At 33.6% G+C, this 25,433-nt stretch overlaps 3 protein-coding genes across 5 annotated transcripts; 2 read left to right on the top strand and 1 right to left on the bottom strand.

Annotated features, from left to right (window-relative positions):
- Positions 1–12,918: 12,918 nt before the first annotated feature.
- LOC125214752 lies at positions 12,919–15,158 on the top strand. Of its 2 annotated transcripts, none has more exons than XM_048115891.1 (5): positions 12,919–13,440; positions 13,620–13,670; positions 14,096–14,229; positions 14,397–14,497; positions 14,660–15,158. In XM_048115891.1, exons 1-5 carry the CDS (start codon positions 13,093–13,095, stop codon positions 14,767–14,769), a joined length of 744 nt encoding a protein of 247 aa, XP_047971848.1. In that variant the 5' UTR covers positions 12,919–13,092; the 3' UTR covers positions 14,770–15,158. The 2 variants fall into 2 exon arrangements, with proteins under 2 accessions (XP_047971848.1, XP_047971847.1); XM_048115890.1 differs by having other exon boundaries at positions 12,920–13,440; positions 14,603–15,158.
- A 508-nt stretch (positions 15,159–15,666) lies between these two features.
- On the bottom strand, positions 15,667–18,991 carry LOC125214602 (probable receptor-like protein kinase At3g17420). The gene is made up of 8 exons (XM_048115693.1): positions 18,982–18,991; positions 17,625–18,173; positions 17,278–17,304; positions 16,723–17,169; positions 16,531–16,646; positions 16,173–16,433; positions 15,861–16,061; positions 15,667–15,732 (listed from the first exon to the last, which is right to left on the bottom strand). Exons 1-8 carry the CDS (start codon positions 18,989–18,991, stop codon positions 15,667–15,669), a joined length of 1,677 nt encoding a protein of 558 aa, XP_047971650.1.
- A 2,446-nt stretch (positions 18,992–21,437) lies between these two features.
- LOC125208926 (violaxanthin de-epoxidase, chloroplastic-like) lies at positions 21,438–24,943 on the top strand. 2 transcript variants are annotated; one of them, XM_048108455.1, is made up of 6 exons: positions 21,438–21,563; positions 22,646–22,899; positions 22,979–23,145; positions 23,251–23,347; positions 23,442–23,833; positions 24,270–24,943. In XM_048108455.1, exons 2-6 carry the CDS (start codon positions 22,675–22,677, stop codon positions 24,781–24,783), a joined length of 1,395 nt encoding a protein of 464 aa, XP_047964412.1. In that variant the 5' UTR covers positions 21,438–21,563; positions 22,646–22,674; the 3' UTR covers positions 24,784–24,943. The 2 variants fall into 2 exon arrangements, with proteins under 2 accessions (XP_047964412.1, XP_047964413.1); XM_048108456.1 differs by having other exon boundaries at positions 21,439–21,563; positions 22,667–22,899.
- The last annotated feature ends 490 nt before the right edge of the window (positions 24,944–25,433 follow it).

The following is a 25,433-nucleotide window of genomic DNA, read 5'->3' as shown; positions in this document are numbered from 1 at the left end:
TCCTCATATCTCTTGTCGTACAATGAGTACCTAGATATCAAATTCGATTTAGTAAAATTCGGTGAGTAGAGTCTATCAAAAACGGTAACTAATCGAGTAAATTGGATAGTAAATTTTAAATACCTCCCCCCATTGTTGTAGCTTGAGCTGTATCTATGTAGACCTCGACCAAAGTCGGAATTCCGGCTTTGGTCATTTGGAGGTGTGCCATCTTGTGAAGGCGCTTTCCTCTGCAATTTAAATGAATATATTACATGTGTTGTTGAAAAAAAAATGAATGTAACATAAAAATATTTGACAAGTTTTCTTGCACTGAAATCTTAATACGATCTCACTATGTGAGCAAAAATCATACCTTCAACGACGATGAGGGGCCATTAGAACCACTTGGTGTATTCATTGGATATGGAATTCCTCGTGTAGTACTAACCGGTCTAGGTAACACATAAGTTAGTTTTAATTAAAATTATAACATAAGCTAAAAATCAACATTGTATGTGTAATGAATTAATATAGATACAAAGAATGACGATTATTGTTAAAGATGAACTCTCAGTGTTACCTAATTGGAAGTGGAGATTCCATAGCTGCAACGTTGTTTTGCGCTTGTTGTGTTGGATAACATCGTTGAGCTGCAATGACATTTAATAAACCCGACATCGGGTTATCATATGGTACCTGCATAAGTTATGTATATGAAAATTAGTGAAATATGTAAATAGATTTTTTTTGTTTAAACAACTTGGTAATGATTTATTATTAACAATTTACCTTGGGTGTTGATGTTGCTGGGCTGTTCACATTGTTGGACATGTCAAAGCCATTGGGTGTATTCAATGGATATGAAAATCCTTGAGATCTCATTGGCCTAAAGGTACATCTATCATTAATTAATTGATAATTATGATTTATGAGTACCAAAATCATAATAGTTTCAACATATGCAATTTAATTAATAGTGTTTCGCACATAATATTACCTTAAATTCTCTGATATTATTTCGGTGTTCTGGCCATCAGGCACTGAATAAGTATTGTGCATGTTAATATTTAGCGCTGCATCAATTCCTGAGCTTTCAAATGGCACCTATCATGAATATAGCAAAATTTGTTAATGATATTACCTCCAAACACACACTGCGCTTACACACAACACACACACGATTCACACTATACATACACATAAAACGGCCGCATTCAATCACATACGACACACAACATTGCACACATAATGCACTCAAATGCACATTGCACACAGGTCGCATGCACACCACAACACAAACACTTGCACATGTATAAAATGAGACATCTGGTTCAAAGTAAAAAATATACAAAGGATTACTCATGTCTTACCAAGGTTTGCGATGATCCAATTTGCACCCCTCTATTTATAGATGGAGATGTCATCAAATGAAATTGAGGATGCATATTTGATATTGACATGTTGTATCTATTCATCATCTCATTATGCTGTAATTCTTCACCGGTCATCATTGCACCGTTAAAAGACTGATTCGGTTGATATCTACAACAAAGTCGAACAAAATACTATATTACTTACCAATTTTAGAAAATCCGAGACAATTAATATACAATTATTGAAATATAACTTACTCTGCTTTTATTTTACTTTTCTCACAAAAGAATTGGTGAAATTTCCACACAAAAGGAGAATAGTCGAAATCAAAATTCAGCATTAAAATTGCAAAACCAACTATTCTTTTATTTATTTATTTATAAATAATAAAGTACGATATTAGACGCTGAAGAGCACTTACATTTGTTGACGAGGTTGTAAATTAAAATAGGCTGCAGAAAGATCCACATTTGCTCCATGAAGTTGTGACAGCATTTCCCCCTTCTCATATATAAATATGATATTTAATTTATATAATATTTAAATAAATACATAAATATTCATGTGAAAATAAATACCTGTGATGGACTTCTTGAAAATTGTGGGTGCCTGCTTTGAGGGATGCTGCAAAGTTATTTAAATAATAATTAGACGTATGAATAATACTATATACAAATTAATTATACACATTATTAAGTATATTTGTGCTATTAATTAAATACCTGTATCTTGTTTCTCTTTCAGCTGAGAAATCTTGTGAAGATGAATTCACAATATCATGCAGTTCATCACTAAAGCTTTGCCTTCTTTGATTTGAATTTGATAGTGATTTTGATGATGAAGATACCTGCTCCATTGTTTTTAAGAATAATACTATATACACACACACAAAAATTTATATTTAATATAACTCTGAAAATGAACAAATGTCATTAGAAAGTAAATAATGCAAAACGAGATTTAAAACACTAACTTCACATTTATTTTAAAACTAAACTAATTTTGTGAAAATAGATATACCATCAAGAACTATAATAATAATAATAATAATAATAATAATAATAATAGTAATAATAATAATTATTATTATAATAATATTTTCTATCTTCAAGTAAAATACATGTCTTCTTTTGATTGTTGAAAATAAACATAATCCATATTAGAGGTCATAAATATAAAGTATATTGAAATCACAATTTTTCTCAATGTCTAGCACTTTTGGATTAGACACGAACACGTATCAAGAAGCATGTATCAAAAAGCGACAAAAATTCATCAACTCGCTACACGACAACACTGAAATATAGAGTAATAACCATCACTCATTCAACATGCTTGTGAGTAACTACTAATTAAATAGTCAAACTCAATATTTTAAATGTGCATCTATAGATCTCATCAGTCACCAACAAGCCAAACTCATCAAATTACTACACTGATAATAAATATAATAAACTCTAATAATAACATGCTCAATACTAATTCGAAACTATACTAAATAATCAATCATTGAATCTAGTAAAATTTAACTGGTGCATCCCATCATCTCATCAAGAAGCAACGCAATAAACATTAATAAATCGAAATGCTTAAAACCATTAAATTCAAATCTACCGAATAATTAATCAAAATTAGATCTCAATAAACCAAAGATAAACACTGAGATTTGACTAAAATTAAACATAAATTAACACAACATTCAAAATGAAATCAACCAATACCTTTGTAAGCAACTTAATTATCACTTTTCACCAAAGGGGTTGTAGCCTTCACTTTTTGCAAAATAAAACGAATTTACATTTACTCTTCTTTAAATAATTTATAGACATGAAAGCGCATCACGGATTAGGTAAAAATGAAATTGAAAATAATTAGTAATTAATTTTAATGATACCGTTTGTACAATCTGGTCTGTAAAATGGACATCCACAGATACTAGCAAAAAGCATTTAATACGAGATTTGAATTTAAATTTATAATTCATTAAAATTAAGTGTGTGATTATCTGTAACGACCTACTTTTTATTTGACCAAAATGAAATTAATGTTAATTCAACTATTTTAGTATCCGTTCTGGATTAGCCGGATTAGCATAATCTAAGTTAATTTGAAATATTTGAAATATTTTCGTTTTTCCCCTTTTGTGCTGCACATTTAAAAAGGCCCATAACTTTTGAGAAGGTAAGAATTGATTGCACTAAATTCATAGTTAAAATATTTGCACTAATATATGTACTAAATAATTGCACTAATTTACATTGACCATATAAAGATAAATTTACCATTTCCATTTGAAGCCATGAAGATGCGTAAATGGGGGTCGAGAGGAAGGCCGACATCCTCGTACCTCTTGTCATACAATGAGTACCTATGCATCACGTTTGATTTAATAAGAACTGGCGAGCAGAGTTCACTAAAAATGTAAGTAAATATTATGATAGTAAATTTTGAATACCTTTCACCATTGTTGTAGCCTGAACTGTACCTATGGAGACCTCGACCAAAATTTGAATTCCAACTTTGGTTAATTGGAGTTGTCTCATCTTGAGAAGGCACTTTCCTCTGTGCAATAAATGTATATATGTACGATGAAATAAAATATGAAGTTAAACATAAAAATGTAGTGGTGAAACACTCCATGGGAATTGGAGAGTTTTTTCAAAAAAAATAGTTTATCAAGATAAATTTAATCCAGAAAAAGTTTTTTTGCATTGAAATTGTATACATCAGACAAATTATGTATAAAGTCGTACCTTCAACGACGATGATGAGGGAGCGTTAGAACCACTCGCATAGAAGCCACTTGTTGTATTCATTTGATATGGACTTCCTTGAGTAATACTAACCGGTCTATGTAACACATAAAGTTAGTTTTAATTAAAAGATAAGCTAAACATCAACATGCTATATAATATATATGAATAGGTATACATACAAATGATTTTGGTGAGAGTGATTAATATCGATTGAGAATGACACATTTCAAAAGTTTAGTTAATATGACCACCTTAGTTGTTAATATAATAAGTTTTGCACACACATGCACACTCTAGCACATATGTTCCGCCAATTTGCACATAAAAAGTTTGCGAATAAGCTCAAGGGTTCGAATCCTATTACAGGTGAACTATCCGCAAACTCATGCGTGCATAATTCGTATTTATACATCTTTCTCAATTCTAACGCTAATTTACGCATTGAACTCTCAGTGTTACCTAATTGGAATAGGAGATACAACAGTTGTGACATTGTGCTGCACTTGTTGTGCCGGATAACTATGTTGGCCTGCAATGTCATCTAATAAACCAGACATCGAGCTTTCATACAATGCCTGTATGCAAAAATAAGTGAATAATAGAAACATATTTTTTATTTAAACAACTTTATAATGATATACAGTGAGATTAATTCTATTATAATTAATTAGCAATTTTACCTTGTGTGCTGGTGTTGCAGGGTTTGTCCAATTATTGGAGATGTCAAAGCCATTGGGTGTACTCAATGGATATGAAAAACCTTGGGATCTCGTTGGCCTACATTAATAATATAACATGTGGACTTAATCTTAGTTCTCATTTATTCAATTAATATTTTGTGTCACACAAGAATATTACCATGCGGAATCCAAATCCCCAAGTGTCATTTCAGTGTTTTGAGCACGAGGCGCTGAATAAGCATTGTGTTTGTCGGTATTTCCCATTGCATCAATTACTGAGCTTTCAAATGGTACCTATCATAGACATGGAGAAATTTGTTTATTCCAATTTCTCACCTGGCATTTCATTTCAGTTTTTAAGCACGAGGCACCGAATAAGCATTGTGTATCTCAGTATTTACCATTGCATCAATTCCCAAGCTTTCAAATGGTACCTATCATAAACATGACAAAATTTGTTTAGTTATATAAGTTACTATAATATGTTAAAAAGAATTTATGATATAAGTTATGATAGATAAAACACGCACAAAATCCCACTCAACGCACACACAACACACACAACATTGCACACCAAATGATGCACTGCACATTCACAAACAGACACCATTGCACACCGTGCGCACTGCACACGTACACAAAACACAACATATACATACATGATGCGACACACAACATTTCACATACAACACACATAACATAAGGATTTACATATGTCTTACAAGTGTTTGTGAGGATCCAATTTGCATCCCTCTATTTGTAGATGAAGATCTTAAAAGTTGAAATTCAGGATTCATATTTGACAATGATATGTCGTATCTATTCATCATCTCGTCATGTTGTGCTTCTTCATCGGCCATCATTACAGTATTAAATGGTTGATTCGCTTGATATCTATTATAAAATCAAAATGAAATAGGTTAGTTAACAATTTTAATACTTTCAAATTTGAGAAAAATTATGGGATTAATCAGAAGTTAATAAAAAAAATATAATTTATATAGCAATGGTCCCTATATATATGTAGAAGCAAGAGAGCACTTACATCTGTTGATCAAATGATTGTAAATAACCAGCAGAGAGATCTAAATTTCCTCCGTGAAATTGTGACAGCATTTCCCCCTTCTCATAATTAGAACATTAAATTCATCACAATGCTCAATATTTAATTATTCATCAAAAAACAAATATATAAATCCATGTGAAAATAGAAAAAGTATTATTAAAAATTTACCTGTAATGGACCTCCTGAAAATTGTGTCTGCCTGCTTTGTGAAAAATTTGGTGCACCTTCAACATTTGAAGTTTGATACTGACTTATTTGAGGGATGCTACAAATTTATTTAAATAATTAGAGTATGAATAATACTATGTTTATAAATATTCTTTATACACATATTAACTTAAACATTTTTGTTATTAATTACCTGTATCTTGATTCTCTTTCAGCAGAGAAATCTTGTGAAGATGATCCTTGCTCCATTGTTTCTGAGAATACTATATATATACACAAAAAAAGTTATAAAATGTTATACAAAAGAGTCGAATTCTAAGTCATGACCAATGTTAGAAAAATATAAAAATTTCTATGTAATATGACATATAGTATAAAATAAACTAGATTCAAAAACAATAACTTCACTTTATTTTAATTTAAAAACAAAAACTAATTTTGAAGAAATTGTGTGATACTTTCAGGAATTCATACAACAACAATTAATATCTATATTAAAACAATCCATCTACAAGTAAAATACATGTCTTGTAATGATTGCTGAAAATAATCAAACTTAAATGTGCGGATTAAATAGCATAAATATGAAGTATTTATTGAAGCTACACCGTTCTTAACACGCGCGTCTTACACTTTTGGATTACACACGAACTTATTAAATTGACCAGCACGCACTAAAAAACCGACAAAATTCATCAATTCGCTACACGACAACACCGAAACATAATAAATGTTAATAACTTCAAATGTCCATCTATAGATCTCATCAAGAAGCGACAAAAATTTATCAAATTACTACACGACAACACAATAAATTAAATATCTTAAATATGAAGTATTTATTGAAGTTACACCGTTCTTAACACGTCTTACACTTTTGGATTAAATACGAACTTATTAAACTGAACATGCATCAAAAAGCGACAAAATTCATCCGTTCGCTACACGACAACGCTAAACATAATAAACATTAATTACTTAAAATGCAAATCTTATAGATCTCATCTAGATGCTTACTATTACACTTCAAAACCCTAAATAAAACAACATTGGATCTACCTAAAATTGAAAATCCGCATCTACAATCTCATCACGAAACAACATTAATAAATCATCAAATAATTGCTGCACAAAAACGAAATACTATAATAATAAACATTATAAATATGTTTCAAACTAATAGACTTCAAATCCACTTTCAATAATCAAAATGAACATTTTCAAAATTATTACACTTAAACTACTAAGTAGCAATATTTGGATCTACCTAAAATTTCAAATCTGAATCTATCATCATCTCATCAAATAGCTAGAATCAACAATTCAACAAATAAATAACAAAATATAATAAAACATTAATAATTCAACATTTGTGAGACTTGTAGACTTCAAATCTACTGAATAATCAAAATTGGATCTACAAACCACATGTACAAACTGAGATATAATTAAAATAAGCATAAATTAACACAACATTCAAATTGAAATCAACCAATACCTTTGTAAAGCAACTTTGTGTTGATTTATTTAAACCTCTTCACGTCTACAAATAGTCTCACAAAACAAGAATTTTATAGAGTATCTGAAAAAAACCACTTTTCACCAATGGGAATGTAGCATTCACTTTTGAGAAATAAAGTGAAATTACATTTACACTTCCTTAAATAATTTGGAGATATTAAACACAACTCGGATTAGTGTGAAAATGAAACTAAAAAGCAATAATTAATAAATTTTTCATGCTACCGTTTGTGTAATATGGTCAGTATTATTTATGGGTATCCACAAATACACACAATAGCATTTAATTTCGTAATTTGAAATTTAAATTTGATTCCCATGAAAATAAGTAAGTGATTATCTTTAACACCTACCTTATATTTGCCCAAAATGGAAGGGCTATTAAAGTGAAATTATTTGAAATATTTCGGCTTTTTTTAAAAGCCCAATAACTTAATAAGGCGTACATATAACTTTCATGAGCCCAATATTATTTGAAATGAGCCCATATATTAACCAAATAATTTATTTATTTGGAGCCCAAATATAGTAGTTTTCTTAAAATCAATTTATCTGGATTAAACTATTAAACCTCTCCAAAATAATCGCCACGTTTACAGCTTATATATTTATAAATTAAAATTACTATTCCATCCACAATTAATAGCCAATAATCTTGTTTTTATTTTGAATGATAAAAATTATCATTTTTCATACCAAATATTATGATCCACTATTTGTGTTCTTTCTTGGTTGCACGGATTTTATAAAATGTTAAAAAAAGTGGGCGGAAAAAAATTAGTGGAATATGAGTCTCAGTTGTAGTATTTTTAAATGAAATGTGAGTGAAATGAGTTATAGGAAGGTGTGACCCTATTACCATTTATGATTAAAGTAAACCGGGACTCCTATTCGCGGACGGACTAAAATGGAACTATTCGTGGACAGAGGGATTAATATTTATCAATATTTAACTAATACTATAGAATTAATTTCTCACTCTAATGCTTTAATAATTTTATACTAAATTCATAATTATTGTTTTTAAATTCTATGTGGATATGTATAATGTATCCGTAAAAATGTTGTTAGTTTTGATTTGGTAAATTTGTGATAGACGAAGTACTCCACTAAAGTAGAGTGATCACTTGATTTTTCAAAAAAAATTAATTGTAAGATTTTTCGAAAAGAATGATAGTAATTCCATTGTAGTGAAAGTTAAATAGTATGAATAAATATACATACAAAGGATTTGGTGAAAATGATAAATATCTGGATTGCGAATGACGCATATCAAAAATTTAGTTAATAACTTAACATGACCACCTTGATTGCTAATATAGTTAGTCTCATGGACGGAGTCATAAATTCTATACAGATGGGGCAAAAATATATATGAAGATATTTTAAGGATTAGAAAAGAGGCAAATATAAAAGATATTTCCAAAAAATTTAAAATTATGATCAAAATAGTATAAATAATTTTTTTTAGGTGGGGCATTTGCCCCTTGTGGGTCTATTATAGATCCGTCTCTGGTTAGTCTTGCACACATATGCACACGCTCTTGCACATATGTTTTCTCCAATTTTGCATAAAAAGTTTACAAATAAGCTCAATCCTATTACCACCGATGAACTATCCGCAAACTTCAAATTAATAGTGTGCCATAATTCGTATTTATACATCTTTTTCAATTCTCATGTTAATCTACAATATTAAACTCTCGGTCTTACCTAATTGGAATAGGAGATACAACAGTTGCGGCATTGTTTTGCATTTGTTGTGTTAGATAACTATATTGAGCTACAACGTCATTTAATAAACCATACATCGAGCTTTCATACAATACATGCATAAATTATGTATGCAAAATAAGTGCAATATAGAAACAAGTTCATTATTTGCACAACTTGATAGGGATACACAATAAGAATAATCCTATAATAGTTATTAATTATACCTGTGTGTTGATGTAAAAGGATTTGTCCAATTATTGGAAATGCTAGAGCTATTGAGTGACCTCGATGGATATGGAAAACATGGGATCTCATTGGCCTACACAAATATTGAGTAAATCAATAACTAATTAATTAATAACCATCTTTAAATTTGAGCACAAAAATCATAATATAACACATGGACTTAATCAGTGTTTTAAAAATCGGACTAAAATTTTTGTAAAATAAGTGCTTTTGGTGGGGGTCAAACTCATGACCTCTCGATCAAGAGACCAAGTCCATTACCACTCCACCGCAAGCATTTCTTGTTAATAACATGGACATTAGTTATTATTATATTAAAATAATTTTTTTATTTACTCAAACTAATCATTCAAGTTTAAATTTATATTATAGTGAGTAGGTATTAATATGATAATATATTTATCATCTAAAATTCACTCTTTTTTACTAAAATTAACTATTATTTGTATAATATAGATACTTATGTAAATATAAGTAGTTATACCTAAGGTTTATAATAAATTATTTACTATATAGTATATATTCATCAAAACTAATTAATCATTAATATTTATTTATATATTTTATCATATAATTTTTTTGAATTATTATGAATTATCTTTTTTTATATCTAAAATATGAAAAATTTTATCCATACTAACTTGTAATTTGTACATTTAATTATATTTATTGATAAAAAATTTATAAATTATATCATTCATTGAAATTGAATATATTATATATATTATATATAATTTGTAACAGTAAAACGGTTCGACCAGTGATTAAACCGGTTGGACCGATTGAACCGTGAACCAGTAACCTCGCCGGTTCACTGGCCGGTCCGGTTTTAAAACATTGGACTTAATCTTACTTCCCATTTATTCCATTAATATTTTGTGAATTTGTGTCACACAAGAATATTACCGTGCGAAATCTAAATTCTCAAGTGTCATTTGAGCACGAGGCACCGAATAAGAATGGTGTATATCAATATTTACCATTGCATCAATTCTCGAGCTTTCAAATAGTACCTATCATAAATGTGCAGATTAAATATCATAAATACGAAGTATTTATTGAAGCTACACCATTCTTAATACGTCTTACACTTTTGGATTAGATACGAACTTATTAAACTGAACACACATAAAATAACGACAAAATTCATCAACTCTCTACACGACAACGCTGAAACATAATAAACATCAATAAATTAAAATGTGCATTTATATGGAGAGTACTTAAAAAGGTTTACATGTATCTTTCATAGGTCTATTCACTTTTGTTTTTGAATTGAGCCCAAATATTATTAATGGGAGCCAATTGTAGTTGAATCAAAATCGTTTACTATTAAACCTCTCGAACATACGTTTACATTTTACTTATAAACTAGTATCACACCTGTGCGATGCACAGATTAACAAATTTTCAAACATTAATTTTAAATTTTAGTTAATTAAATGAAATTAAAAACAATATCGTTATATAAAAATTGTAAATAAATAACTATGAATTATACAACTAAAATATACCATAAACTCAAAGTTATTCATAACAAATTATCAAAATTTGGAGAGCTGTGATCCATCATCCATAATTGGGGACATTTAAAACACCATTTGATTAAACTCTAAGAATAAAAAATGAATCCACTTACATCACTTTTGATAAAATTTCAATTATAATAGTTACAACATTAATTTAATGCTCAAAGAAATGTAATAGAATAAATAAAAATACCATATTAGAATCAATCGAAACATACAACGATTATAAACCTAAATCAATATATTAACATAGTACAACATAAATAAACCAAACACTCAAACCATTCATTCTCACTCCAAATAAACCCTAGAGAAGAATCTAGTATCTCTATCAGAATCATAAAAAAAATTGGCCAATGGTGAATGAGAAATATAAACACAAAACTTCAGCACAAACACAACTCATCTTCCTTCCGATTTCTACTTATCACCATTATACATAATCAATTTTAGCCGGAAAACATCAAACAGATTCTCTACCACGGACAATATAACCTCCAACGTCATACATCAGAATTTTATCAAAAGTGACGACATTCTCTCTCCTTATAGATTCTGCATCCATGTATTCACAATACTTGCGGCATTTCTATTGTAATATCACATATTTATAGCAAAAAATGTAAAGATAGATTGACTTAAATTTATACAAAATTATTATTAGTACAATTCTCTACATTATATACTATCTAATTTAACAGGAACAATTATTGCTCCGTTCCGTTTCTTCATTGGCCAATTTAAACGGCTTTTTGCATTTAAGTTTGTTGGGATTATAGCCCTAAATTTTGGCACCACACGTTTTATAATCATGGTGCCATTGATTCCATGGTTGAATCACATGCTTAGTATTAACCCTAAACCCTAAATATTTTCAAACTATATTCATGCACATTTATAATCATTGACTGTTACTTTGCATTTGATACATGCAAAAATTTATAATGATTGACCGTCCCTTTAAACTAACGTATTCACAAATTATGTTATACTCATATTTCATACGATAAATATTCAAAATCTACCCTAAAACTCTTAAATATTCAATATGATGGCCAAAACTCGCCTTTTATATATGTATAGATTAATAATTCCATGCATTAACAGTCAATAATCATGTTTTTATTTTGATTTGTTGATTTGTTCACAAAATTATCAATTTTCATTTTTATTAGTATGATCCACTATTTGGTCTCCTTCTTCTACTTTTTCTTTATATTCTATTCATATATATTTATGGTTAGCGTTAGACGACCGATATAATAGAAAAATTCCACAATAATAATGTAAAAATTAAATTGATTTGATTAATTTTAAATTATTCTATCCTCTGTACTTTTACCACATATTACTCCCCCCGTCCACGAATAAGCGACCCGTTTCTCCATTTTTGTCCGTCCACAAATAAGAGTCCTGATTCATAATTATCATAAATGGTATAGAGACCCCACATTCCACTAACACATTCCACTCACATATTATTTAAAACTAGTATATACAAGTGAGACCCCTATTCTACTAACTTTCTTCCACCCACTTTTCTTAATACTCCTCCGTCTCCCATTAGGAGTCACACTTCCGTTCCTGCACTCGTTTTATAAAAATGATAATAAATAGTTAAAATGGAGAAATGGTAAAGTAAGAGAGAGAATAATGTAGAAAAAAGTTTTGTCTACATTATTCTCTCTCTTAAATTACCATTTATCCACTTAACTATTTATTATTATTTTTATAAAATGAGTGCAGAAACGGAAGTGTGACTCCTAATGGAAGACGGGGGGAGTACTTCTTAAAAGCCGCGCCATCTAAAAATGAGATTCTTGCACAAAGGGGCATGTCACCTTATTAATTTAGTGATTCTTGATTATTGTTAAAATTTTTAAGATTTTTGCGAAATGAAAGATAATTCCAAAGCTGTGAAAGTGGAGAAGACAAAGGCCTAAAATCAGAGGAATTTCCACTGCAATGAATAGTTGTACTCTCCGCTACTAAATTAGTTCCATTTTCCAGCTCATTTCCACTATCTGTGTTTCCAAAGCCTTCCACCGCCGGCAATGAAACCCTCCGGCGGCTCACTCACAGCCGCCCCTCAATTTTCTCTTCCAAAGGCGCCTCAATTTTGGATCCAGAACGGCGTTTTCCGCCTCACGGCGGACCTGAAACCGCTCAGACGGCGGCGGTTCAGCCTCAGAGTCTCGTGCAGATCGGGAAATTCGAGTGGCACGACGGCGCCGTTGCCGCATACTTCTCAATTTGGGGATTTGGCGCCGGAGACGCAGAGTGGAGTTGAATCGTTGAGTTTTGAAGTGAGAAGCCCTTTTTCTCCGCATAATTTGATTCCGCGCCCTAGATTGAGCTTGAGCGATCAAGCTTTTTTCCTCCTTACCTTCATCGGTTGCACGGTAATTTGCTTTCGGTTGCGCAAATTAATTTCGGTTTCGATTGTTTGGAATCGTTACTGTGATTCCTTTTGTTTTACTTCAATTTTTTAATTTGTTTATTTGATTCTTTATTGTGTGTATAATTAGTTGTTGAGTATGTTCGGTATGAGATGATATATTGTTAAATTGATGATTTGCAGACTTCTGTTGCATTCGCTTGCCTTGTTGCCGCAGCTGTGCCAACATTATTTGTAAGTATAATAGTATTCTCTTTATCTCTCAATCTCTTGTGGTGAATGTTATCAGGAATACAACTATTTGTTTTGCATTTTCTTTGGAATAATGATATATTGCTTGGGTTTATTTGGACTTTTATTATGATATGGTCGATGCAGTAAGACAAGAAGTGCATTGTGAATAAAATTTGAAGAAGTTGCTTTCTAAAACGATAATCTTTTGGGAAAAATTAGAGTGCTCTTATGATTTTGTTAAGGATCCAAGTTCCATGTAATTGGTTTGGTGGTATATCTTACTTTTGGCTGTATTGCTAAGTTTGAAAAACAATAGAGAAATCATCTTTTATTGCAGGGAAAATTAAAAGTAAAAGATATAAGTAACTGCTCATGACTAAGAAAGACTGGACTTTATGGATTCATTTACTTTCCTTTTGCTGTAGGCAATGCGAAGGGCTGCAATATCTCTTTCTAAATTAGCTGATACTGCACGTGAGGAGCTCCCCAGCACAATGGCAGCTGTCAGGCTGTCTGGGATGGAAATCAGTGATCTCACACTGGAATTGAGTGACTTGAGGTATTTAAGTATTTCATTTCTCCTGTCGAGTAGTTCTTCCTCGTTCTTTGGGCAGATAGATTAGTTGAAGTATTTAGAATATGTCGATGTTTAGGATTGATAGAATTGGTAGTTGTTAGAAGCTGTGAAAGGTCCTCTAAATATGTGCTGTTTCATCTTTTTCTCAGCCAAGAAATAACAGAAGGGGTCAACAAATCTGCTCAAGTAGTGCAAGCAGCCGAAGCTGGAGCTCGTCAAATAGGTTCACTTGCTCGCGAACAAACAATGGGTAAGACACTCAATTCATTTTCTTCTCAGTTAACAAAATGAGGCATTTTTATGCATATTAAACCGATTTGTAATAAACGAAATAATTGTACTCTATGTAAAAAAGCCATGATTCAGGAAAGAGCTAGCCTGCCTATCATCTCACTGCAACCGGTTGTGGCAGGGGCTGCAAAGAAGACTTCTCGTGTTGTTGGTAAAGCAGCCAAAACTTTCTTGAACTACATATCGCCAGGCGAATACAGCTCAGCTGATGAATATGAGACAGAAAGTTGATAGCTTCAGTCAATATGTTGTCTGCTGGCTCATCAATGTAAGTGACTGGCATTGTGGTACGTGACATGAGCACCCGAAGACGCTTGCAATTTCCCTCTGGATCAGATCATAATGCAAAATAAAGACTTGTGTAGCATTCTCTGGTGTAAATACGAAACTAGCTTGCAGTGATTAGGAAATTAGTTCAAGTGGAGTTTATAGTCACGATCTATTTGAAAACCTCTGCCTGAAATGCTTAGATCATGTCATGCACTCATGCTGGAGTTGGCATTTAGTCTAAAGTGCAATCTTGCTTGTATTGATCCACATGGATCCAGTTGAAGGACCCTAAATTTGTACCGCTTTTTTGAATTTAAAGTTTTAAGCTTAACTCCGAATGGATTGGTTCATATCTTCTTTTTTGTCCTTACCATGATATTTCAGCTTAAAATCTCAGTTCTACTCCATGATGGAGGGCGTATTTGTTTTATTTTCTGAATATCTAATTTTGCATTTGTGCCTCGTCTGGGGTTCAAAATGTCATTCGCCATGGATGTATGATGGAGGTCTTTAGGTTTGAATCCTTGGATTTGTTATTGTTATACAATTCTGGATGATGTTTATGACCATCTTTATCATTTTGTGAGGTTGTTGCTGTAAATTCCTTTAATCAATTGAGGATTGAGTTCAAACTGAGAAATCATCAAATCAGTCCTTGGATTTGCTGAAAACAAAGGGACAATGGAAGGTACGAAAAGTTTACTCTCTTGCTAAAATATACTACTATATGTAACAGGAGTGCTGAGAAAACCCAGCTCTCGGGCACCATGGTCACTAATTCAGTGTATTTACGTCACGTATTTCTGTTATTTGTATGAAGCATCTCTTCAAAAGGCTTGAAAAAACATCATCTTTGGATCACACATGAATCACTTCTGGTGATTTTGAGGGTGTTGCTTCAAATGAACTCTTCTCCCTTGGTCTCTGCAAGCCAACCAAGTGCCGCATTAGTGATTTCACATTCCGAATAACATACACACCTACATACTGGAATATGCATATATATGAATGTTTACGTAGCAACGGATGCATAAATTGAATATTGTACGAACCATTTGCAGCCGTGTGTTATTCAAAGCCTTCTCGAGCTCTTGTACAACCTCATCTATGCTTGGGCGGCCGGTGCTGGAACTTGCCACACAGAGCACTGCTAATTGCAGTATGGACTTAAAATCCACCGTCACAATATTTCCTTTCATCTTAAGATCTTGAAAATCTGCTAGTGGCCGTTTTTGCATGTTCACATCTTTTGCCTGCATCATTTTCATATTCTTAATCCCCTTTCCTAGATGCAAATTTTTTTTTTTTTTTTTTTGTGTGTGCAGATTTGAGATCATCATATATGGCTACAATGATGAAAGAACCTTCCTGGTGAGCTGGTCTCTTGCGTCCAGATCGAGCTCAATGACCCTCTGCCCGGATAAGAGCTGCAGCATGACAATGCCAAAACTGTAGATGTCGCTGGCACTGGTTAGTTTGGCATTGCTCATATATTCAGGATCCATATATCCTATCGTTCCTCGGACATCGGTAAACACTTTGCTCTCTTCCATACCTATCAACCTAGCCAGACCAAAATCAGACAGCTTTGCTTGCATATCATGAGTGAGAAGAATGTTTGTCAGCTGTCAAAACAAGAACCCACAATCAACATAATTTCATATTGAACTGATCGACGTGATCGTATGAAAATCGCTTCGAAACAGGTTAGTTGATTCTCACCTTGATGTCTCTATGAACGATGCATCCACTCATGTGGTGATGAAGATATTTAAGAGCTGACGCGCATTCCGTCAGGATTCTCACTCGGTCCTCCCACATTAGGACACCATCATTCCCTGCACATTCGGACAGTCATGAGCAAGCAGACTGGTGTTTCCAAGAGTAAAAACACAAAAATGAGAAATGCCGTACGTAGAAGATGCTGAGCAAGGTTCCCGTGAGGGCAGTACTCGTACACGAGGTACTGCTCCCCATCATCTATGCAGCAGCCAAATAGACACACGAGATTCGGATGCCTGACCCTCGAAAGGCCCTCTATTTCCCTGGTGAACGAATCCGACGTATTGCTCTTGTATATCTGCTTGATTGCCACCAACTGCCCACTGGGAAGTACACCCTTGTATACCAGGCCTGCACTGCCTCTTCCTAAGCACTTCTTCTCGCCTCCGTGGTTTATCGCACTGTCAATCTCCGCCTTTGAGAACCTGTAGAGGCCAGTGAAATCCGCCACGCCTTTTGTTTCTGGTGATTTCCTCTTCTTTTGCTTTTCATTCTTGGTTACGTATTTTATCAGCGATATAATTGCAGCTAAGCCAATCATGACCAGAACCACTGCTAGTAGAGCTTCAGCCACACCATCTGATCACAATTCACACGCAAACACACACATTTTTCTGTATATTGAGTCAAATGAGTCACACTTCATAGACCATCAAAAAACTAGAAACTTAATGATGTTTCACTCACAGCTTATCTTGATGTAGTTATGAGGTGCTGCAAGAAAGCAGACATTTTTCAAGTCAGATCATGAGAGAGAAGCTTTTTTCTTGTTTTGGGGAGAAAACAGATTAGAGATTCCCAATATATGGTCCTTTTTTTTTTAATTTACAAAATTGATAAAAACACATTCCTTGATTGCGTAATTAAGTGGTCTCGCATTTGGCAAACGAGGGCAAATGCGTGATCACTCAATTGCACATTCTAGGAATGCGTTTTATCGATTTTGTAAATAAAAAAAAGTTTCCCATATTGAGAACATCTAATCTGTTTTCTTCTAAAGTGAGAAAAAAAAAGCCGAGCGAGGGAGAGCCAACCTGGACCAGCCAAAGCGGGCAAGCATCTCTCAAAATCATCAGAGGCATCACTCTTCTTCCCAGCAATAACTGAGACAATAAGGCCAACTAGGCAGGTAGCTCTCTCTGTATCATTCCCCTTCACATCCATACTTTCCATCATCGTATCCAATGCCGTTGATATCTTCTTCATGCAAATCCCACAGGCTTCGTCGTAAGAGACGAAGCTGGAGCACTGGCTAGTGACATTTGGGTCGATGTCCGAGAGCTTCAGCATCGAGCACTTGCCACTCCCATAGTAGAAATTGTTGAAGCCACAGCTTTCGGTTGACATGTTGGGCTGCAGCTGGAAGGGTGCACTAGTGCAGTCGTTCCACTGTTCTTGGCTGAGGAAGATGGTCCCCGACGAGCTGTTTTTTGCGACGAGAGCTAATGCTTGCGCGTACACGATGAGAGCTTCTTGGCAGCAGCTGGTGCGGGGGAAGATGTTCCAGTCGCTTACGCTCTCTTTGACGCTGTGGCATCCACCTAAAGGTCTGTATGGATGTGTAGTGAAATTCAACGTGCAAGCTGTAAGTGTAAGTGCATTTGATTTGATCAGAACAATTAGTAGAGAGAAAAAGCAAGATTCATATGATTAAATTGGATAAAATGAGAATCGAGAACAAATCTTGATCATGCTCAATGATGATAAATCGGATTATTAAACTCATAAGTATCAAATGTGGATAAAAGTAGGGTTAATCATGTTTCCTGTACTCGGTTTTAGTAACAAAATAGTTTGAGTAATGTGGATAAATCAAGAAAAATGAACATGAGAAACCAGAGCTAACTTAGGGTGTGAAAGGCTATAACATAGAGAAGGATAAATCACATGGGTTGGGTTGTTATTGCATTGTCTTGATAATGATCCAACTTGTTAAAGGCAAATTCGAACACGATTTGGTAAGAAAACCTATAACCCGAATATGAACTTGTTAGTGATATGATTATGTTCTTTGGTAACGCAGTGCGATATGACCCACACTTGATAACACACGACAACCACGTTAAATAATAACATGAAATGATTCATACATGTTTTACGGTAGATATACCCTGACATTTTGGTGGTGGCGGCGGAGGTGGCAGCTGTGAAAACAATGAATGGATGTTTCTTATGATTTTGAAATATATAAACACAATCCTAACTCTAATAATGTTATCTGTCCCAAGTAAAAGGATCCATTTCTTTTGAGTATGGGAATTAAGAAAGTGGTGTTTACCGAGTTAAGTAAAATATAATTTATGGCAGGTAAAACAACATATGAAAGAGAAAAAATAATAAAATAGACAGAGTATAAGAGGTAAATTTTTTCAAAGGAAATGCATAATTTACCTTGAGACATCTAAAAAGAAATGTTACAAATCAATTATTTACAACTAATGAAGTAAATGAAAAATGAAAACAATTATAATGCTAATAACTTCAATTATTAATGGATCTATCTAAACTCGACCCTAAATCCGAAATTATCGTATGTTTATTAGGTCCGATAAGGAGTAAGATTTAATAATATCCCATTAATTTTGGGAGCGTTCATGTCCGATTTCTTGTCGAAAATTGTCAATCCGGACTATTTAATTCAGTTTCTGACATGGTTCCTACGTATAAATACAAAAATGGAGAAAATAAAATGAAACAAATTTAAAGAACCTGAATAAGCAAATGATGGTAGTGAAATGGCTAAAACACAAAGCAAAGTCCTTTGAAAGAGAGAATGAAGTCGAAACTTCATCAAGCACTTCCATCCGATATCCATCACTATGTGAAAATTCGATTTTGCATTAACAAATGCTTGAAAATTTCATATGATAATTATTTTCATATTTATAAAACTAAGAATTTCTTTTGTAAACAAAGTAAGCCATGCACACATTTATAGATGTTTCTTCCTCATTTCAAACGAAGAGAGATTCGAATATTCTTTTTTCCCCCTTTTTTTCTTCTTTTTTATGGTTCGGACTTTGCAACCTTGTTCTTGAAATTATCTTTTTTGGCATCGATCTGCTGTTTTTTTGGTTGGTAAAACAGAAACAGTAATCAATTTAATCTTCAATATTGGAGTCTATTTGAAAAGAAAATAATATTCCTAGTATATATTTCGTTTTAAGACAAAAGTTTCATTGTATTTTAAGTTATCAAAATCAGATACAGTGTCTTGCTCATAGTTCTTTGTGATGATTCTGGTAATCATTAGAGAATACTTTTTTTTTCTTAAGTTGATAATCTATAATTCTATATATTTCATTTGAGAATTTGTATTGTATTGGAGTACTATTTTACAATTGAACTTGGAACATGTGATAAAGATTTTAGAATTTAGAAAGTGTACTAGAAGTTGGTTTATAAAAATATGTATACTAGGATAAATAATTCATATAAGGATGAAATTTTATGAAAAAAATGACATATTTAAGCGATTTGTCACTACAAGTAAATACTAACAAATTAGTGATCAAGTTGCCGAGTAGGAATCAACACTCAAAACAGAATTTAGCGATAAGAACAACTAACAAGAAAAGTATTTAATGTTATTTTCATGACTGTATTTAATGTTATTTTCTTAAGTCATGATTTATATTGTCACAACGGCATTGGTACCTATGTTGACTAATTTCTTGATTTCATTACATTTGGATGAATATCAATAAGCTTGTAGTGTACGAGACATTTTTAATATAAAATTATTAAAATATAAAAGAAATAAAATAAAAATAATGAAAATATTTTTAGTGGTAAATGATTCATATATAATTATAGAGGGAGAAACTTACCGAATCAAAATGGAAAAACAAGACTAATAGTTGTGGTCTTGTGGATGGAAGAAGTATATACACGTCACAACTTCTTAGGGATGCCGTTAGGGGTGTCAAAATGGATATTGGGAATTGGATACCCAATATCCAAACCAGAAATATCGGGTAATTGGATACCCGATACCCGATTTTTCAGATTTCGGGATCGGGTTCGAGTATAGGATTTTTGGATTATCGGGTATCGGATAACCCGATACCCGATCGGGTATACCTAAATAATCCGATTTTTTATATTCTATTTTTTAAATTTAATATAAATGTATTTATTACATTATTTAAAAATTAAATAATTAAATGTACTCCTAAAATCCTTCACCAATAAGTCATATTTTGGGTTAATGTATGAATTGAGATGTTTATTATGGATGAATAAGGGGTATTATAACTTATGGATTTTATATTTCTAAAAATTTGTAGTAGATTTTTTCTCTTAAATTTGAACTACTTTAAGTTTGTATCAACTTCGGACGACAAGTTTGTATTTTTAAAAGTTTGTAGCTTATTTTCTTAAAAAAATAATAAAATAAACTAAAATTTCAAAATCGGGACTGGATACCCGAGTCGGGTATCCAGGTATCCGAAATCACTTTTGGATTGGGTATCGGGTATAAAATTTTGGAAAATTCAGGATCGGGTATCCGAAATTTTCGGATCGGATATTCGCGGGTACCCGATTTGACAGGCCTAGATGCCGTATTGCTGTTAGGTCAATGACAACCGAGTCCGTGTACGGAAAAACACTTCAATCTAAACCGTTGACACTATTCATGTGATTAATCAAGACTATTTCACCTGGATTAAAAGAAAATTACTTAATATTAACTCAAAATAACCATTTCCTTTTATCTTAATTTTTTTATGATTATTTTTATAATAGCAATATGAATATTAATGAAATATAATTTCAACGTATTGTCGAAAATTAAATAAGTTTCCATAAAAACCCCACCTATCAATTATCAACGTTGCAGGGCTCATAATCACAAGACCCCTTATCCGATCAAACTCCACACGTCACCAAATTTCTAACTCTAATCTTTTTCTCTTTCACCACTCAATGCCCAAAAAATAGGATGGCCATTCTCGTTTCACATATTCAAGGTTTTTGGGCTCTCTCCCTGCTCTTTTCTTTCTACATTTGTTTTTGTCTTAGTTTGCACTATTAAAAAGTATTGGCATTTCTCAATTCTCATTTTATATGTTTATTAGGTGTGAAAACTCATTTTTATTATGAGGGACTGTGAGAGATTGTGCAATTTGGCATTTAGTTGGCTAAAAATTGATTCTTGCTGAAAAAAATTGTCTCTTGGAGAATCCCAAGTGATTAATTGAGGTTTTGAGTGAAATACAATGAAATTCTGTTTTTTGACACTTTTGTGTTTTTGCTTTAGTAATAAGTAGTGTGCATATATGTTTCAAGAATTGATATCGCATAATCCCAATATAGCAAGTTTGAGGGGTTGTGAGAGATTGTGCAATGGTGACATTTAGTTCGATTAAAAATTGTTTCTTTAAGAATCCCAAATGATGCAGTGAGGGTTTTGAGTGAAATACCATGAAATTCTGCTTCTCAAGTGCTTAATCTGAAATTAGCATATTATATAGAAAATCCATTATTAGATACCGGCAGCCGTTTTCTTGAAAGATACACTTTATTAGCTGTTAATGAAAGATGAAAGCTTCATTGAAAATGTCAATGAATCAAGGCGGAAAGATTCATGATTCTCTTCAAGGAATATACAGTTGGATTCTGCTTGGTGTGGGGGGAATCTATGAAATATTAAAAAAAATTTAAAAAAAAAATACTCCCTCTTAGAATGTTAGTTGAGTGTGTTGTAAATGGAGAAATGACCCACTTGTATGGATTTGTGTTTATGCTATTGTATCTTCTCTAGTTGGAATAATATCTAGATTTATCTTAACTGTTGTTGCAAATGAAAATATGTTCAAGAGAGTTGCTGATTGGCATTAAATAGTTCATGTGAGAATCATCCTTCAATCTAAAAACTATGATGAAATTCAAATGCCAATGGACTTTCTGATATGAAAAGAAATATTGATTTGTATTGCAATGCTATATCACAAACAATACTGATATATACATGGACTTTTGATGATGAATTTGGTAAAACATTCATGTTTGACATGTTAGAAGCATCTCTAACACGATTGCCCTAACTCAGTTAGTGTTCGGCTTTCATCAGCGTGAGCCATGGCTTTTTCGCTGTACTCAGGAGTGCTTTCCAATGGCGAAAGCAAATTATTGCACGATAAATTGAAGTTAACTAGTTGTGGAAGATATGGCTGCGGTAGAGCTAATTTCAATGGCAATCTGATAGTAAGAGTAGGTTTGGGTAGATGGAGCCTCCGGTGTGAAGGGTTGAGACGGAGACAGTCACCTTCAAGCTGTGGTGGGATTAGCTCAGTTATAGCTGAGGTGATGAGTCCACTTGTTGATGTGTTCTCGAAGATTTCTTGTCGTTGCATCGTGTTTCACACATTCTTGTTATGTATAGGTAAAGAAGAAACTGTGTTTTCCGGAGGTGTCTAGTCTTGATTTTTGGAAGAAACGGACCTATGTTGAGGGAGCAGCGGTGGTAGTGGCATTAGCACTGATGATGAGTCCCTCGGCTCAGGCTGTGGACGCATTGAAAACTTGTACTTGCTTACTCAAGGAGTGTAGGTAACCCGAAATTGAAATTTTTGAGCACATAGTAGTGACAATAGTATGACTATGCCATTTCCTGTCTTATAATTATTGATCACGAGCAATGATGTTTGGCTGCAGAATCGAGCTTGCAAAGTGCATTGCGAATCCATCATGCGCTGCTAATGTTGCGTGTCTCAACACGTGCAACAACAGGCCGGACGAGACTGAATGCCAGGTAATTCGAACACTTGCCATAACATACGAACTTCTTAAGATTTTCATAGCTCTAAGAAGTAGGTTTATCAGTTTATGATCATTGTGTATCGCAGATAAAGTGCGGAGATTTATTTGCAAACAGCGTTGTGGACGAGTTCAACGACTGCGCAGTCACGCGGAAGAAGTGCGTGCCTCAGAAATCTGATCTAGGCGACTTCCCCGCGCCAGATCCGGCCGTTCTAGTGCAGAACTTCAACATGAGTGATTTCAATGGGAAATGGTTCATAAGCAGCGGTTTGAATCCCACATTCGACACTTTTGACTGCCAACTGCATGAATTCCACACCGAGGGGAACAAGCTTGTGGCGAACTTGACATGGCGGGTCAAGACTCCGGACACGGGCTTCTTCACCCGAACAGCAGTCCAGAACTTCGTCCAAGATCCTAAATATCCGGGGATATTGTACAACCACGACAACGAGTATCTTCACTACCAAGATGACTGGTAACTTCTGCTGTCTTGCTTATGCTCATTGCTCGAATTATTGCATTTCTTCACATATACTCCCTCCGTTCCACGATAATTGGCAACACGCGTATATTGCTCGATAGTGTTAAGTTAGCTATAAGGCACTTGTTTTGATAGAGGTGGCAAATTTGGCTACACATATGTAGACTTGAGATAAAATAGACTGGGCCGGTAAAGTGGATTGGCCCAATAATCAGCTCGGGAGGTTTGGGTCAGCCCGGCCCAAAAAAATCATTACCCGATTGGCCCGGACTGACCGATCCGAGCATTTTGATACATACTTTATAGTGCTCTCATTTGGCCATCAACACTGATGATTCCGGTGTGTTGGCTTAGCAGTAGAGTGGTTAATGTCAGAGGCCAAAGGTCTCAAGTTCGACTTTAACATGTTGATTCTGAATCGTTTGAGCAGGTACATTCTCTCGGCCCAGGTGGAAAACAAACCGGACGACTACATATTCGTCTACTACCGCGGCCGGAACGACGCGTGGGACGGGTACGGCGGCGCGGTGATCTACACCCGGAGCGCGGTCCTGCCCGAGAGCATCGTGCCCCGGCTGGAGAAGGCGGCGAAGAGCGTCGGCCGCGACTTGAGCCAGTTCATCAAGACGGACAACACGTGCGGGCCCGAGCCCCCCCTGGTGGAGCGGCTGGAGAAGACGGTGGAGGAGGGCGAGGGGTTCATCGCGAGGGAGGTCGAGGAGATCGAGCAGGAGGTCGAGCAGGAAGTCGAGAGGGCGAAGAGGACGGAGATGACGTTGTTCGAGAGGCTGGCGGAAGGGTTCCAAGAGCTGATCAAAGACAAGGATTACTTCTTGCAAGAGCTGAGCAAGGAAGAGATGGATTTGTTGAATGATCTGAAAATGGAAGCAAGTGAGGTGGAGAAGCTCTTTGGAAGAGCTTTGCCTTTGAGAAAATTGAGGTGAAATGTGTTGTATAGTGAAGGAAATAATACATTGCATTTTATTAGTACCATTTTATGCAAAGACTCATGTATAGCTCATACATGATTCTATAGAGAAATATCATGCTACACTAGCATAGTTATCATTTAATTTACATTTAGTGTAATTTTTGCATTTTATATGATAAATTTGATTTTAATACATTAAAATCAGTGTCGACTTTTTTAATCTTACAAATTACATAAAAATCAAAGCATGATCTATTATTTATATATTTGTTTAACATTATAAAGAAATAAAACAAATCTAATTTTTAATTTAGATAATTTATAAAATTAATGGGGTCAATAATATTTTTTAAATATTACTACAATATAAATAACGCTAACAAGTACTACGCGAGAGAAATTAATCGTAATAGTACTATTTTGGGCCTCTCACTATTCTTGGACTTGGATGGGGGTCCATCACCTAAGTCACAACTTTTTTTAGTTGAGATTTGGTTTAGATATAGTTTTACTCCATTAAACTAGAAATCAAGTCATGGTTATGGTTGATTATTTCATAAATAAGGTACTCCATATAGATTTATCAAACTCCTTCAATATTAAGTAAATATGGTCATTGGGGTTCACTACTTATAGTGTTTTCATTTTATAACAAATGCACCC

The sequence above is a fragment of the Salvia hispanica genome, chromosome 3 (assembly GCF_023119035.1).
Source record: "Salvia hispanica cultivar TCC Black 2014 chromosome 3, UniMelb_Shisp_WGS_1.0, whole genome shotgun sequence".
In the NCBI taxonomy this organism is placed as follows: domain Eukaryota; kingdom Viridiplantae; phylum Streptophyta; class Magnoliopsida; order Lamiales; family Lamiaceae; genus Salvia; species Salvia hispanica.
The sequence above is the reverse complement of the archived record's forward strand: the minus strand, read 5'-3'. Positions and strand labels throughout refer to the sequence as shown.